General features: G+C 35.3%; 1 protein-coding gene across 9 annotated transcripts in view; it reads left to right on the top strand.

Moving 5' to 3' along the window:
- Nucleotides 1-14,430, top strand: part of LOC123312420 (TRAF2 and NCK-interacting protein kinase) — a 32,711-nt gene that overhangs the window by 843 nt on the left and 17,438 nt on the right. For all 9 annotated transcript variants that reach the window (XM_044896841.1, XM_044896848.1, XM_044896846.1 and 6 more), the window contains exons 3-8: nucleotides 1,926-2,133; nucleotides 10,505-10,681; nucleotides 11,200-11,481; nucleotides 12,125-12,299; nucleotides 12,387-12,539; nucleotides 12,595-12,702. In XM_044896841.1, coding sequence (XP_044752776.1) covers nucleotides 1,926-2,133; nucleotides 10,505-10,681; nucleotides 11,200-11,481; nucleotides 12,125-12,299; nucleotides 12,387-12,539; nucleotides 12,595-12,702 — 1,103 coding nt within the window. The remainder of the gene's footprint in view (nucleotides 1-1,925; nucleotides 2,134-10,504; nucleotides 10,682-11,199; nucleotides 11,482-12,124; nucleotides 12,300-12,386; nucleotides 12,540-12,594; nucleotides 12,703-14,430) is intronic.

The raw sequence follows: 14,430 nt of genomic DNA, 5'->3' as shown, positions 1-14,430 counted from the left end.
AATCAATGTGTATGTTTCTTACTAAAAAGTATGTGACAGCAGATATTGAATGTTTATATTTTGATTGCTTGAGTTCCTGAGCAACTGAGCAAAATGATAGATTCGATATGTTCTTGATTTCAAATTAAAAAGTTTTATCAAATGGGTAGTTTTATTCCTTGTTTTATACACCATGATTACCAATCTTTACTAGATGGTTGTAATAATATCAATGATTAACTATCTTGCTACCAATGCTTGTTCACCCTGTGGAAATGTGTTGTTCTATCCCAATGAGATTATCTTCTCTTATCTGAACAAATAATGTTGATAGATAAGCCTCATATCTCCTTAAGTGAAAGTAACTTAGCTTCTTGTTGATAGTTTGATGGAATAGAGGTTTATTTCACATTTTGTTACAAGTTTATATCAGAAAAAACTTACTTCATAAACCTACCCTTCAACTTAATGAAAATAATTTTGTATTTACAATCTGAAATCAATGTGAAACAAAATACTTTTTAGGTCATACCATTTCAGTTTCATGTAGGTGAATGTATTGTCTTGATGGGAATGTATGTCCACAATCATATTCTCATGACACTCAAAAAATTCATTGTCTTGTCCATAGATTAATGGTCTTGTCACTGTAAATAAAAAGATCTAGAAGTTTTTTCAATGAGGTTTTGTTGAACAATTGAATGGTTACATATATTCTCACATTTTTGTCTAGAAGTCCATGTAACCTATGTGAAGGGATCAGAACGTTTGATTTTATATACAGAAAAACAATTATTCAGCAATGTAGGCATGCTTTTATCATATTTGTAAACATTAGATTCCTTTTTAGAAATCGAGTGCCTGCCAAAATTTGATTGGGCAATTAAAGTTTTGTTATTGACAAATTTATTAATTGTAATTCATTATCACAGAATTGAGCAATAATAAAGAAAAAATGATCATCGTAGAAATGGATCTCCCTCTCAAAATTCATATCACAATATATACAAAAGTATATGTCATTGACCTCAAATATGATACATATTTTAAAAGTAAAAATCGATTCAATCAATGTGTTACTCTTTATTGAAACAAACTTTCCAGCTCTCGTTCACTTTTGTGTACTTCTTCATACTAAAAATTAACAATAAAATGACTTAAAATGGACAAAATTATTCAAATTTACTCACTGTGAGATTAACTTCTACTCAGGCATCCCTGTTTGTATAACAAGCCATAATACTATGGCTATGAAGTAAACATTATAAAAATTTTCTCTACTCTACAGAATGGATATTAAAATATATAGATCACTTGCAACAAATAAACTAACAGACATTTAAAAGTACTATTGTTGCCAGCATCAAACTTTTTAAATTTTTTTTAACAACAGAAAAATGTAGAAAAACCCTCTTGTACAAACAGGAATGTCTGAATAGTGGTTCATACACATTGACACCTGAGTAAATTTGAATAATTTTTTCCAATTTAAATATCTGTCATTTTATTATTAATTTGTAGTCCCTGAAGAAGTACATGAGAGTGTACAAAAGCTAGGAAGTTTGTTCCAATAATGAGTAACAAGTCCTATTGATTGATTTCGACCTGACAATCTACTGAATTTAATATACCCCTAAGACAAGACTTTCATCAAATTAGGTAATTTGAAATAAAAATCTATCTGTTCGATTTATTTTTCTACAAAATATTAAATACTGAAGATAAATGAATAATAAATGCTGTGCTTACCTGTTCGATTTATTTTTCTACGAAATATTATACCGAAGATATAAATGTTGTGCTTTATTTTTTATTTACTCTATCTGTATGGTGGAAACTATGTAGATGGACTTTGGTCCATCTACAGGGTGTATTTTGATACACCCTGCCCTTTGTTCTGTTGAATTCAGCTGATACATTTAAAAAAATGTTTATTATTTTCTTAGGGCCGTCACACCAAGACGGGCCAGCTGGCGGCCATCAAAGTTATGGATGTCACGGAGGATGAGGAAGAGGAGATCAAACTGGAAATCAACGTGCTCAAAAAGTTTTCCAATCATCGCAACATTGCCACCTATTACGGCGCCTTCATAAAAAAATCACCGGCTGGAAAGGACGACCAGTTGTGGTTAGTTATGGAATATTGCGGGGCAGGTGAGTGTTTTTCTTGGGGAAATATCTGATATGAACGCCTTTGCCTTGCTAAAAGTTTTGATTATGTATTGAAAAACTCACTGGTCAGCATACACGAAACAACGTCTGAAGTCTTGGATCCCTTATATGAAATGATTCGATCAAAGTAGGGTTCGGAATCGTTGTCAAATGATCGAGTTTTATGAAAAAATAAAGGAATTTTGAATCAGTTAAAATACTGTCAGGGACATATTGAATTATTTACCTTTGATTTGGTACGACTTAGTAAGGTCCTGGGCCCTGGACACCTATATTTATAAAGAACGAGTCTATGCTATTCAGTTGCTTGTTTCGCCGTTTATTTCTTTGTACACTTGATTTATCTTATAAGAATATTCTGTTTGTTTGCCTTTGTGGTCCCAATTTTTCAAAATCTCACTTTGCAAAGATGGGCCAATCCAGCACTGTGTGTGAACATTAATGAACTTTCATCCATAATATGTTTTGTCAATTTCAAATTAAAATGTTCTCATTTTCGAACCCCCATATTTTAAAACGTGCATAGACACTAAACTGTGGGCGAAGAAGAAAAAATGAGATTGTAACAATAGATACAGGGTGTCTCATCTCCTTCACCCTTTTCAACTTATCAGACAATTTTTGTAAAACTTTCAAACTGATATTTGCTTAAATGTCTAAGAAATAGTTTCATCGCAGTTTTTTCTACATTTCTCGACGGAATCTGATATCCTCGACTGTTTGTAATTTGAAACAGTTGGCTGGATGCCTTATGCATCGATTGTGCAACTGCGGTGAGCTCCTGGTGCACGGATATGACCTATCGCTCTCCGAACCCGGTGCCAGTTCAAGGCTTATTCATGTATAATGCACCTAGAAAAACGTTATCGGCTATTGTAAAGTTAAATGGACGACGATCTAATTAAAATGCAGATCGCCATTGTGGGATATGCATCTGTTTTGTCTCTTGACCCACCGTTCGTACGGGGTCCCCTAGATAAACTTGACGATTTGTAAACAAACGGGAACGAGCGATAATCTGTTTTGACTTGACGTTTGTTTTCCTTTTCCGTTAGGCGAAACGATTGACATGGTGACAGAAAAGACATAATAGGGAAATTTCCTCAATTTCGGTTATTTACTGCAATTGCAAGTGGAACGGAATGATCCCGAGTCTCATTTATGAATTTTTCAAATTCGCTGCATTAAATATGCAAATTCTGTCTTCGAAAATGGAGCTTCAAACTGGAAATGAAACTTCACGTTTTGTTTACCAAACATATGTTGATTTCAAGGAGTCATCTTTTAATTAATTTGTTTTCTTTCATTATTATAGTCCATTCAAGAATGATTGACATCCCAGTAGGCCTTGAAAGTCCAGACGTAGCTTAAGGGTGTTATACCCGTTCTCCCGAAACGTGAATTCCGCTAGATGGCACTATAAGAAAATTTCTTTAACTGAACATATTTTCGTCCCACCAAGACAATAGCTCCACCCACTTTTTTCGCTACAAGACCTTTTGCCTGAGGGGACAGCAAGCGAAGGATAGTTGAGTTTATGTGTTTATTATCCCTAATAAAAGGGTCTACTAAAGATTTGGTTTAGTATTTCGAATCACTTCCACTTATAGGAGTTTCAGCGCGATGTTAGTAACAGAGACGCGAAAATAAATATTGTTGAAAATCGAAAAATTCTCAATCGAGCTTTGGTATGAAAGGACCTGAAACGAGCACAAAAATATGTAGACATTTCATTGCATCAGCTAATGATGCTTCAGGATCGAGAAAGAACTGAAATATCTTGCAGTATACAAATTAACAGGCCTTGAATTAATGATTATAGCTGTGATGATAGTGAATAGGTATAATTATTTAGAAACTGATGATCTGGGAACAAACAACTGTATGAAATTCGAAATATTTTATTTTGAAAATTATTGCCGTGTTTCATTTTTATCCCGTGCCCGCATTCCTCTTGGTATTCTACCATCTATTGACTCAGGAAGAATGCAATTCATATAGAACTGCTCCAGCTTTGGCAAGATGATATTTTCCATAGTGCCTCGTCACATTCTATTCTTTCTATTTGAAAATCATCATCTGAATATAGAACGAAATCGCAAAAAATTTGTTTACAGATATTCAATTGTCTTTGCACTTGGTAAAAATTTTTATGAATTTTTTTCAGCCTAAAAATGATAGAAAATGACATTTCTTCGAAGATAACGAATTAGCTTAGAATTACCTTATTCTACCATCCTTGATGGTGAAGCAGTGCGGTTTCTTGTAGTCCCTTAGCTTTCCTTTGATTGATTGGAGACATTTGATTTCTATCAAACCATCGTCCCCAACCAATCCATAAGGAGAGGCTCCCAGGAATGGATACTCAGGGTCAATAAATTATCCGCACCGGGTTACCCCTATATTTTATTATTTATTTGATGTTCTTACAGTGTTATCGCCTTACTTTGGCAAGGAGTGGTTAATTTTTTTTTCACCACTGAACCAAAGTTCGAGGATGTTACATAGTCCTGCTTGCATTGCCTCCAAAATGCATTGTCATGCTGCCCACGAGTTATTTCTTCCAAAACTTTGACGAGTCAGATTTTCTATTTCTGAGAATATCTGAAAATTCTGACTTCTTGGAGGACATTTCTTCCTCAGTGATGTCAGGTTGGGCAGCATCTGGTTCGTAATTGAAATCCGGGCCATTGGAGAGAGTTTTCTTTTCCCTTTCTTGAAAAGGTCAATAATTTCTCTCTTCTCCTTTCATGAATTTTCCTCCTCCTAACGAACTGTGTTCAGCCCTGAAGGACCTCTGCAAGTGTGTAGGTGCCAGGCAGGACATAGCAGCATGGGAAAGGGCTGCTCCGTAAGCCCGAACTGTCTATGAAACGGACTCCCTAAAATTCACCCTCTTACTTACAATATCAGCCGAAACTTTCGATGACTCGTAAAAATAACGAATTTTCGAATTTTATATGTTTTATATAGGTACATATCATTGAACTCTAAAAGTTCTTTTAGAATTCACATGATGGTACATAGAATGGTACATATAGTCGGACACCAAAACGTTATTTTCATGTAAAATTTATGAGGATGTTATAAATCTTGTCTGTTTTGAATTTTCTGCAAGAGTCGAGTACCACCCGTCTTTTTGTTATCATAAAATTAACCCTCATAAAAGCTGGTCGACTGTTTGGCCATAAATCTCAATGCAAGAGCAAAGTAAATTGTAATTGGCTACTCAGAAATAGGAGGGTGGAGTTTGATGAGAGGCGGGTGAATTAATCTTATTTCCTTCAAAAATCAAGGAAAATTGAAAAAAAATTAAATTTTTTTTTTGTTATCATGAAGAAGGTTTCTTTAAGAAAATACTCTCGTTGATCATTTCGAACCATCACTTCTGCATTCGAATTTATACTCATATATAAATACCACCATTTTCAAACTGAGTTTAACAGAAAAATATTCATTTTTTTTTCAAAAACGAAACGAGAGTCTCTTTGTTCCTTCCTTCTGATTGTATATGTTGAAAATCAGATGAATTCATCGATCCGTTTTTGAATTAAGATGGAAATAAATAGCATTGTGAAGCATAGGGCGAATGGAAGTATTGTACAACCTTAATATCTGGTCATAAAACATCTTCAATAATTTCTGTAGTTTCAATCACAGAATGAATATTCGAAATATGTATTCAAATTCACAGCACAGAAATTGTATATCTATATGAATTTCATCAATGAAATAATTGTACAACTTTGATTGCACGGTTAACTTTATTTGATGTTATTTTTTATAGTAGGATCTCTGATTTATACCCACTTTGGCGTTGATTTATTGTGATAGATTTAATGAATAATCAGAATGATCTAGCGTGCCTTCATGTCGAACAATAAGAGACGCTTAGTTTTTGTTTTTTAACCTATTTCTTATCCATCACTTTAAAGTATATTCTTGCTACTTAATTGAATGACTTTAAAATAAATAATTGTTGAAGACCCATCCTTGAGTTACGCTTCAGAAAACTGGAGTATACGATACAATGAAAACTGAAATTAATTTATAATAATGTATATTCAATTGATTAAATTCACAAAGATTCAAAATTCACTCCATAATGAGATTAATAGGATATTAAATATCGACACGAGAGAAACAATTATTTTCTCCATCAAGAAAAAAAAGTCAGTCCTTGGCAACCTGGATGGTGCCATGCAATATTGTTTGGCGAACTGAATAAATGAATCTAAAAGTTCAGGCAGATATCGAAGAAATCATGAAATTCATTGTACAGGATAAAACGGTGATTCCGTTCAGGAGATAGAGTGGTTTGCATTTCCATTCAAATTTGAAAAGCACTGTCAATCAGAATCTAAAACCCGTAGATACTACTGATGGGGATTTTTCGTGATCCTCTGGGCTTTCTCTATCTCATATTAAAATGTTCCCTGTCTTATCCTTAGGTTAAAATCCAAATCAAACAAATTGTAGATACCGATCTGTACTTCCAGATACCGTTTACAGCCAATTCACTGTTGAACCAAAAGTTAAAAAATATTCTTGTGAATGTCAGCTATATAACCTAAAAATACTCAGAAGATTTTACGTTGTCTCCGTAAGCGCAAAGAAAAATGAGAAACTATCCAATGATGAGGTCTAATGAAGCGGAAACGAGTAAGAATTGCATCCTGACGGCTTGTTAATGTGTTTTTCCAATAGTTAAGGACGGTGGATATTGCATCCTTGAATGGTAAAATATAGAGCTCGATTCAGCTGGAATAAATCAAGATTATGTTGTGATATTAGTTTTCTGAAAAGATGCGTCAACCGCTTAATCTAAGTTACTACAGATAATAACGGCATTTTCAACAATGAGCCTTTCTGATAGAGTTCCATAGAACTCCAAGTTCTTAATCTTCCGCTCAGTATCGCCTGTTTTCAATGGAGTATTGTACGTGAAGGAATAAAAGGAAATTAATCTGTTAGGAACCCTTTCTCTTGGTTTGTAGCGATATATATTGTAGGCTACTAGTTTTGACGTATTATACTACGTGCCATAAAAAAACAAACAGTATAAATGTGTGAAAAAATTCCTAGGAATATATTTGGATAAGGATGAGAAAAGATTAGGTTTTCAACTTTATCTACGGCGTGGTTTTTGTGTTACCGTCATGTAAACAGAGTGTGTAAAAATTAGCGCACTCATTCATATACATATACTATTTGGTGACAAAATGCTCGAAAAGTTGAATGTTCATTTTAAATTAAACACCTTTTTTTTGTTTAATTGGGTACATTCTTTATATGGTAACCTCAATTCTTTGTACCAGAAATAGGCTGAGGATGATTTGGTCATTGATGCGATTGAAGTGTTATCGAAAACATACCTTTCTTTGAGAAAAAATTGATGAAAGATGATGAATGAACGTACCAATTACATGTTCATTCATTTTTGAAACTGATTTTTTTAGTTCAGGTAAATCTTGGATTAGTGCCATCCTCTTGTTCCTACACATGAGGTTGCATTATCTTTGTCAAACCGTAATTTTCCTATAAAACGATAATTGTATTCATGTAATTGAATCTCCGTTTGAGTAAAAAATTAACCCAGCAGCCACGATCCCCCATACATCTCAGCCAGCTGTAATAAAACAATTAGCTTTTACCTTAGGCTTCACGTCGAAGAGAAGCATGTGCAATTAACTCGTTTAGACGGGCAGTTCGTTGTTCTCGGAACGCATTCATATTCGATTAAGTTCCGCCTACACGAGTCAAAACAAAAGACGAATACCTCTTCAATTTACCATCTGGGCAATCAAGAAGATTGAGGTTCTGACCGTAGGATGATCCAGGTTACGATTAATAGCACTCATCGGCGACGTTTAGAAGCTCTTGCAATTCTGATGTTAATCGCATTGATCACCAATGCGCATATAGGTTGAATTATTCTTAACTTTCACCAATATAGGCCTAACATTCTAAATGAAATACAAAAATTATATTAGCATAAAATGTGAACATAGAAATTTTGTCTGAAAATGGCGAATAAAAAATGACTAATAAAAAATGATACCACCATTGTCGCGTATTTCAGTAGAGGCGGCTAAGGTACACAAAGGGCTTTATGATGCCAACAAATCTTGAGAAAACAGTGCCAAAGTTGGCAATCATTTTCTTTATAATTTTAGATTGATGACTTGATGAGCTAGAAAATTTGGTGTCTTCAGTTGCCACACCATGTTTATTGTATAAGCTCTCATGTTACGAGGGTTCGATTAGTTTTTCATTTGCAGGCTCCAGGAAGTCATGAAACGCCGAAAATTCCACGGATCTGAAATGATTTCCAGGAGAAAACGAGATCGATGATTCGGGGAAAACTGGTTGTCGAATCGGGCACCATCCGGTCGCATGCAACAAATTGCGATATCGTTAGTTTTTCCAATTTCCCGGTATCCAAGCAGGCGGCGAAACCTCTGGCTCCTTGTATTCGCCGTGCCTATCGACTCGGAAGCGTTCTAGAGTGACCGACCCAGTGACTCATATGCTCCATTGAAAGCCGTCTATTACAGCAAATTATCCCTTATTTTTCATTCTAATTTTAGAACGTGATGATGCTCGGCGAAATAGTACTGGTTGGGCGGAGAGAAGTCACTGCAGAGGAGGGTCGGCTATCTAAAATAATGGGGAAATAACCTGAGCGAAATTTTGAACCTTGGAATTTTGGTTGTGTCAGACAGTTCTTACAAATTTGTAGAATGGGTTTAGGGCTTTATTGGAGGCTCGAGAAACTAGTAACTCCGGAAATTAAACCAGTTAAATTCGCTTTTTCGATACTATGTACCTACTACCTATAAATGAATTGAAATATGTCTTTTCGATTCAGAGAAGAGAGGAAATTGAATTGGATCTCTTTGCCTACTTTACTTCGAAGCTTATACTAGCATTCAGGTAGGGTACATCAATTCCTGGTGGTTTTCGCTTGGGTGGTGGTTGTGTTGCTCTGATGATGTCAAATGAGACTGAAAACAGTCGGCAACTTCTCTTTCTCGATGGAATGGTGGCTAGTTCGACTAGTTACATTGGATGATATTTATAACAACCGGTGTTTTTGTCTGAATTAGTATCGTGAGCATGGAGAAATCGGAGGGATAATAGTAGTAAAAAGTTTTCATTTCTTCCACTGACAGTTATATAATTTTTGACCCATAAAGGGAAATAATAAATTTGCATAGATAAGATGATATTCTTGTTTTTTTTTACGTATATCTCCTGAGAAATTCCTATTACCTACCGTAGATTCGGGTGACTCGGGACGATTGTTGAATTCTGAAAAAATAAAATATACTTGTCCCAAGTCACCCACCGATTTGGGAGGCTTGGGACACATGTTGAAATCTATTGATTTCTCAACTCACGGTGTATAGTTTTGAAAAATTTGAATTTGTGATTATATAGTTAAAATTCGGTGAGGAAATTAAATGATAAACCCCTATTACGGCGAAAGTAAATGTATTGCAACTCAAATCTAAAAAAACTAAACAAAACAAGGGAACTTTGATTTCTTTCATTCTTTGGTGATTTCTTTGTGGAAATAACGTAAATAATATCCTGCGAAAAAAGGCATACTTCCTACTGCCAATACGCCGCTTGTATCTATTCGGCATTGTCCCAAGTAACCCTATGAAACAACAAAATAAATGAATGAGATCCGTATTGCCGTTTGATTTGTAAACAACCTTGTTTCATGACATATCCCAATATCCCACGTATCCAGAAAAAAAATTACACATGCACAAAGTGAAACACAGGACACTAGAAAGTATAAGAGCCATAAAAAACGCGCTTTTACTCTCCTGAATTCGTTAATTTTTCCTGTCAATTCAAACTCTATGGCCACGACAAACTCAACAGAAATTAATTGTTAAACTAACCGAAAAGACGCTACACAATCTTATTAGTTTGTCCCTGCACTCATAAATGATAAGACAAAGAAATCTGCAAGGGGAGTAATTGTCCCAAGTTACAAGACTGTCCCTAGTCACCCGAATCTACCGTACTGAGAAAGTCTTTCTGCCAATGGATAAACAATCGAATGATATAAATTTTGGAATATAGTGTTTCATTTATTTGATTAATCTTTTTCGAACACAAGATCTCACCTTCGTCTTTCAGTATTATCATGATGACCATTACGTACCATATAAATACCAAAAATTCAAAGAACCTAACTCTTGAAACTAAGTTGGACGCTTTGTAAAATAAATCCAACGACCCCTACCACATTTATAATTCACGGTAGTCTTTATTGAGTTTATGAGTTTATCTCTGTCGAATGCTCCATATTCATTGTGATTTTTGTTTTCAGGCTCAGTTACCGACTTGGTGAAATCGACCAAAGGCCAGTCCCTGAAAGAGGAATGGATAGCGTACATATGCAGGGAGATCCTGAGGGGTCTTTCTTATCTACATTCGAACAAAGTGATACACAGAGACATCAAGGGACAGAACGTACTGTTGACTGACAACGCTGAAGTCAAATTGGGTGAGGACATTAATTTATCGTTCGGTCATTGTTGATCGGCCCCCGTACTTCATCATTTGAAGGTGTTGGTTGCCATTTATTTGGTTTTGAGAGGGTGTTTCCAAAAATAGCTAGATGTGCCTTTTTCCGGCTATTTATATTCAAATGCAATTTATTTCTTGATCTTTATTGTATCATTCAATATTTTGGAACAAACAGCTGGTGTGGGTTGCGGTTTGTCATCTATAGAAAGGAATTGCGAAGTTTTGGAAAAATTTATTGGAAATTGTACCATTTAGTGAACTCATTCCGTTTTGCGGAATGTATAATATATAGAAAGAATTAATGAAGAGAATCCATGTTTGCCTATCCAGGCTTTTCTTGGGAAACTACTGGAGATGAATTTATGAGAATTCGTGCATATTAATCTCAAGAAACTCAAAATATAGTTGAAAATGGTTTCAACATAGTTTAAATTCAAAAAATTGAACACATATCTCTCGTTTCCTTTTTTTCACTTGCAAATTAATCTCTTCCAGTGGATTTTGGTGTCTCGGCACAGTTGGATCGGACTATTGGTCGAAGGAATACCTTCATCGGGACACCGTATTGGATGGCTCCCGAAGTCATTGCTTGCGACGAGAATCCAGAGGCCACCTACGATAACAGGAGTGATTTGTGGTCGCTAGGAATCACGGCGCTAGAGATGGCCGAATCGCAACCGCCCCTTTGCGAGCTGCACCCCATGAGGGCGCTCTTCTTGATACCAAGGAACCCGCCTCCAAGGCTGAAGAGTAAAAAGTGGAACAAGAAATTTCATGGTAAGTGTTTTGCCGTATGTGCGTTTTTTCTAGTTGCTGAAGCGTATTGTTCAAAAAACTAATGGAAATTGATCATTCCGAAAGTCCATTTGAAACATTTTTGTCTGTGTGGTCACAACGATCTTCGTGACTCACTCTAATTTAGAGCGTTATGCGTCATGTCAGTTTGTTCGTAGTTTTATCAGTTTATCTCAAGTGTGTTTTGCGATTTATGCAGACTAAAAATAGCTTAAAATATTGAACCAAAAATCTGTCTTAAATTTTTCATGGCAAATGAAATTTATTGTGTGAAACACATGTTTTATAAAATTTTATTAAAAACACTCAGAAGCGGTCTATAAGCGGGATTAGGTTTGCCTAGCCCTACCTGGCTAAAAACTTGAGGATTGAGTTGAGAGGGATACAACGGTCAAGATGGGATTTGTGTTACTCTGATGAGGTCGGACAGGACCAAAACTATTGTCAACATCTACTCTTCTTCGATGGAGAGATCTTTATCTAATAATGGTTCGTGGTTAGTTCGATTTGTACCGTATCATTGTTGATATTCATATCGTCGGGAGTTATACGTCTGAATTAAATCTTACTTACTTACTTCATGACTTAATCTTGAAGGCGATATCTCATTTCCTTATCCTTCAAGGTTTTATCGACACGGTCTTAGTAAAAGACTATCACGAAAGACCTTATACCGAGCAATTGCTCAAGCATCCTTTCATCAAGGACCAACCCACAGAAAGACAAGTAAGGATTCAACTCAAAGATCATATTGATCGTTGCAAGAAGAGGAAGCAGGAGAAGGAGAGAGAGGACTATAGGTAAGTTATGGCGAACGTTTACTGCACACATCATCAGCTGAAAGAAGCGATAAAGTTGAATAAACCTTCATTCGATTTCCTCCCTAGGTACTCTGGTTCTGAGAACGAAGAAGAAGAGCCACAAGTCGCCGGAGAACCAAGTAGTATAATTCAAGCTCCAGGTGGGGATACATTGAGAAGGAACTTCCAACAGATACAAGAGGGTAGAACGCTGAGTCAGGCGGTTGAACCACCTCCCAGGTAAATAATTTTTGTGAAATTTTTTTTTAATGCTCCTTTGATTAATGTTATGTAGGGGGGGAAGACACAAGGATAAGGAAGAAATACCAGAACCTGGACCACCGGCTAGACCTCCGATACCTCAGCGAATAATAATGGTACCGGAACCTGCACCTCCAAGAAGGTGAGTATTAATTGCTGAATTTGGCATTACCTTAACAATAGCACTGCTCGTGATTAATCTGAAGAATTGCTGAACGTTAGTTAATTGGTGCTACCTGTTGATTATTCATAAACTGGGTTTTGAGGTACGATATCAGGCATATTTTAAATATGTAACTATTTCTAGTGACTTTATATTCAGTTAAGATACTTGCTTCGTTTCATCGATCACTGTATTCGCTTCAAGAATTATTGGCATTGAAGCGGGCCTTGGCAGCAATGTGGTTGAAGTTATCACAACACTTTTAGATTTTCGTGAAATTTAGTACATAAGTACTGAATTCAAAATATTTTCTGTCAGTGCACTATGGGTCAGCGTTTATTCCCAATCGCAACCTGAATTGCGCAACAAAAAAATCTTTCTATTGAACTATTACCAACATACTTTCGATTTTCCACATCCGCAAAGTGTCGATTCTTGACATAGATTAATAAAACAGGAGATAGAGCATCTCGACAAAAACGCGTTCACAAAATACTGCCATAAATATGAATTTGGATATCTTGGGTGGGGGAACTGGACAGGGGCGGATTCAGAACTCGCCACACTGTGAATATTTCAGGTAGTCGGCAATAATTTTATATCGAATGGAAATATGTTTCAATGCAAAGATTTCGAGTATTTTTCTTATGACAACTTATCAAAGGGATGTAGAACTAATATGTAATACCAAAACAACTTATGTAAAAAAGAATTTATTTTGAATACAATGTTACCATACACAAATAGTCAATATGACCCTAACCTACATACAGATTATTTGAAATTTTATTCACTAAGCATAAACTGAAAACCAAAAATTACTTTCATGAAAAAAATTCCCTTTAGAATGGTTAATTCTCAAATCAATAGAAGTGGAAGCAGCTGAAGTTTATGGAATTTGTATAATGAGAATCTAAAAGACTTTGTTCATTGAAGAAATCCTCAAGTCTTCCGTACAGATTTTGCGGAATGAAACAGTAATGTAATACTGTAAACATGAACCAATGATTGTGAAATAGGAAATTATTTTTTATTGTATACAGTAACTCATAAAAGAATCCCTCAATTCTAGATGAAGCATCAATATTTTTTTTACGGGCAGTTTTAAATTGAATTAAGTTATATTGCATATAAACTAAAGAGCAGTGTTTTTCAGCAACTCAAATACCTAGTTCAACAACCTGCTTCCCCCTTCAAATTTTTATACCACCTCGAAAGTGCTTTTTGGTGTTGAGGTGCATAATAATCAAGAGTTATTTTACGAAACTGTAAGCTCTAACTCAATGATAATGTAACTTTTAAGCAAAGCTTTCCAAGCTTTCATCTTGAATTTTTCTTTCCAATGAATTAGGAACTGCTTGTAGGGCAGTTTTCTTGAAGTACTGACGACTCACTCGTAATCTTAAATCGGTTTTTTGACGTCAATTAGCTGTTTTTTAATTTCTGTTCTCCGCTTGTCTCCTGCAACAATTTCTCAACTGAAGTTTCGAAATATGAGGTATCCTGATAACAGACATTTTCATTTAATAAATCATAAAAATAATGGGAATATCCGAGCTCTAATTGAATGGTCATTATTGTAATCATAATTACAGTAGTAGCATCATTTTTACATTGAAATACGTTTTAGAAATAAAGGAAACTTTTTTGATTTTCACAAAAAGTTCCAAACATGACCTCAGCTCATTTTTATGGATTTTCATTCCT

This window comes from Coccinella septempunctata, chromosome 4 (assembly GCF_907165205.1).
Source record: "Coccinella septempunctata chromosome 4, icCocSept1.1, whole genome shotgun sequence".
Lineage (NCBI taxonomy): Eukaryota > Metazoa > Arthropoda > Insecta > Coleoptera > Coccinellidae > Coccinella > Coccinella septempunctata.
This window is presented reverse-complemented; position numbering and strand designations above follow the sequence as displayed.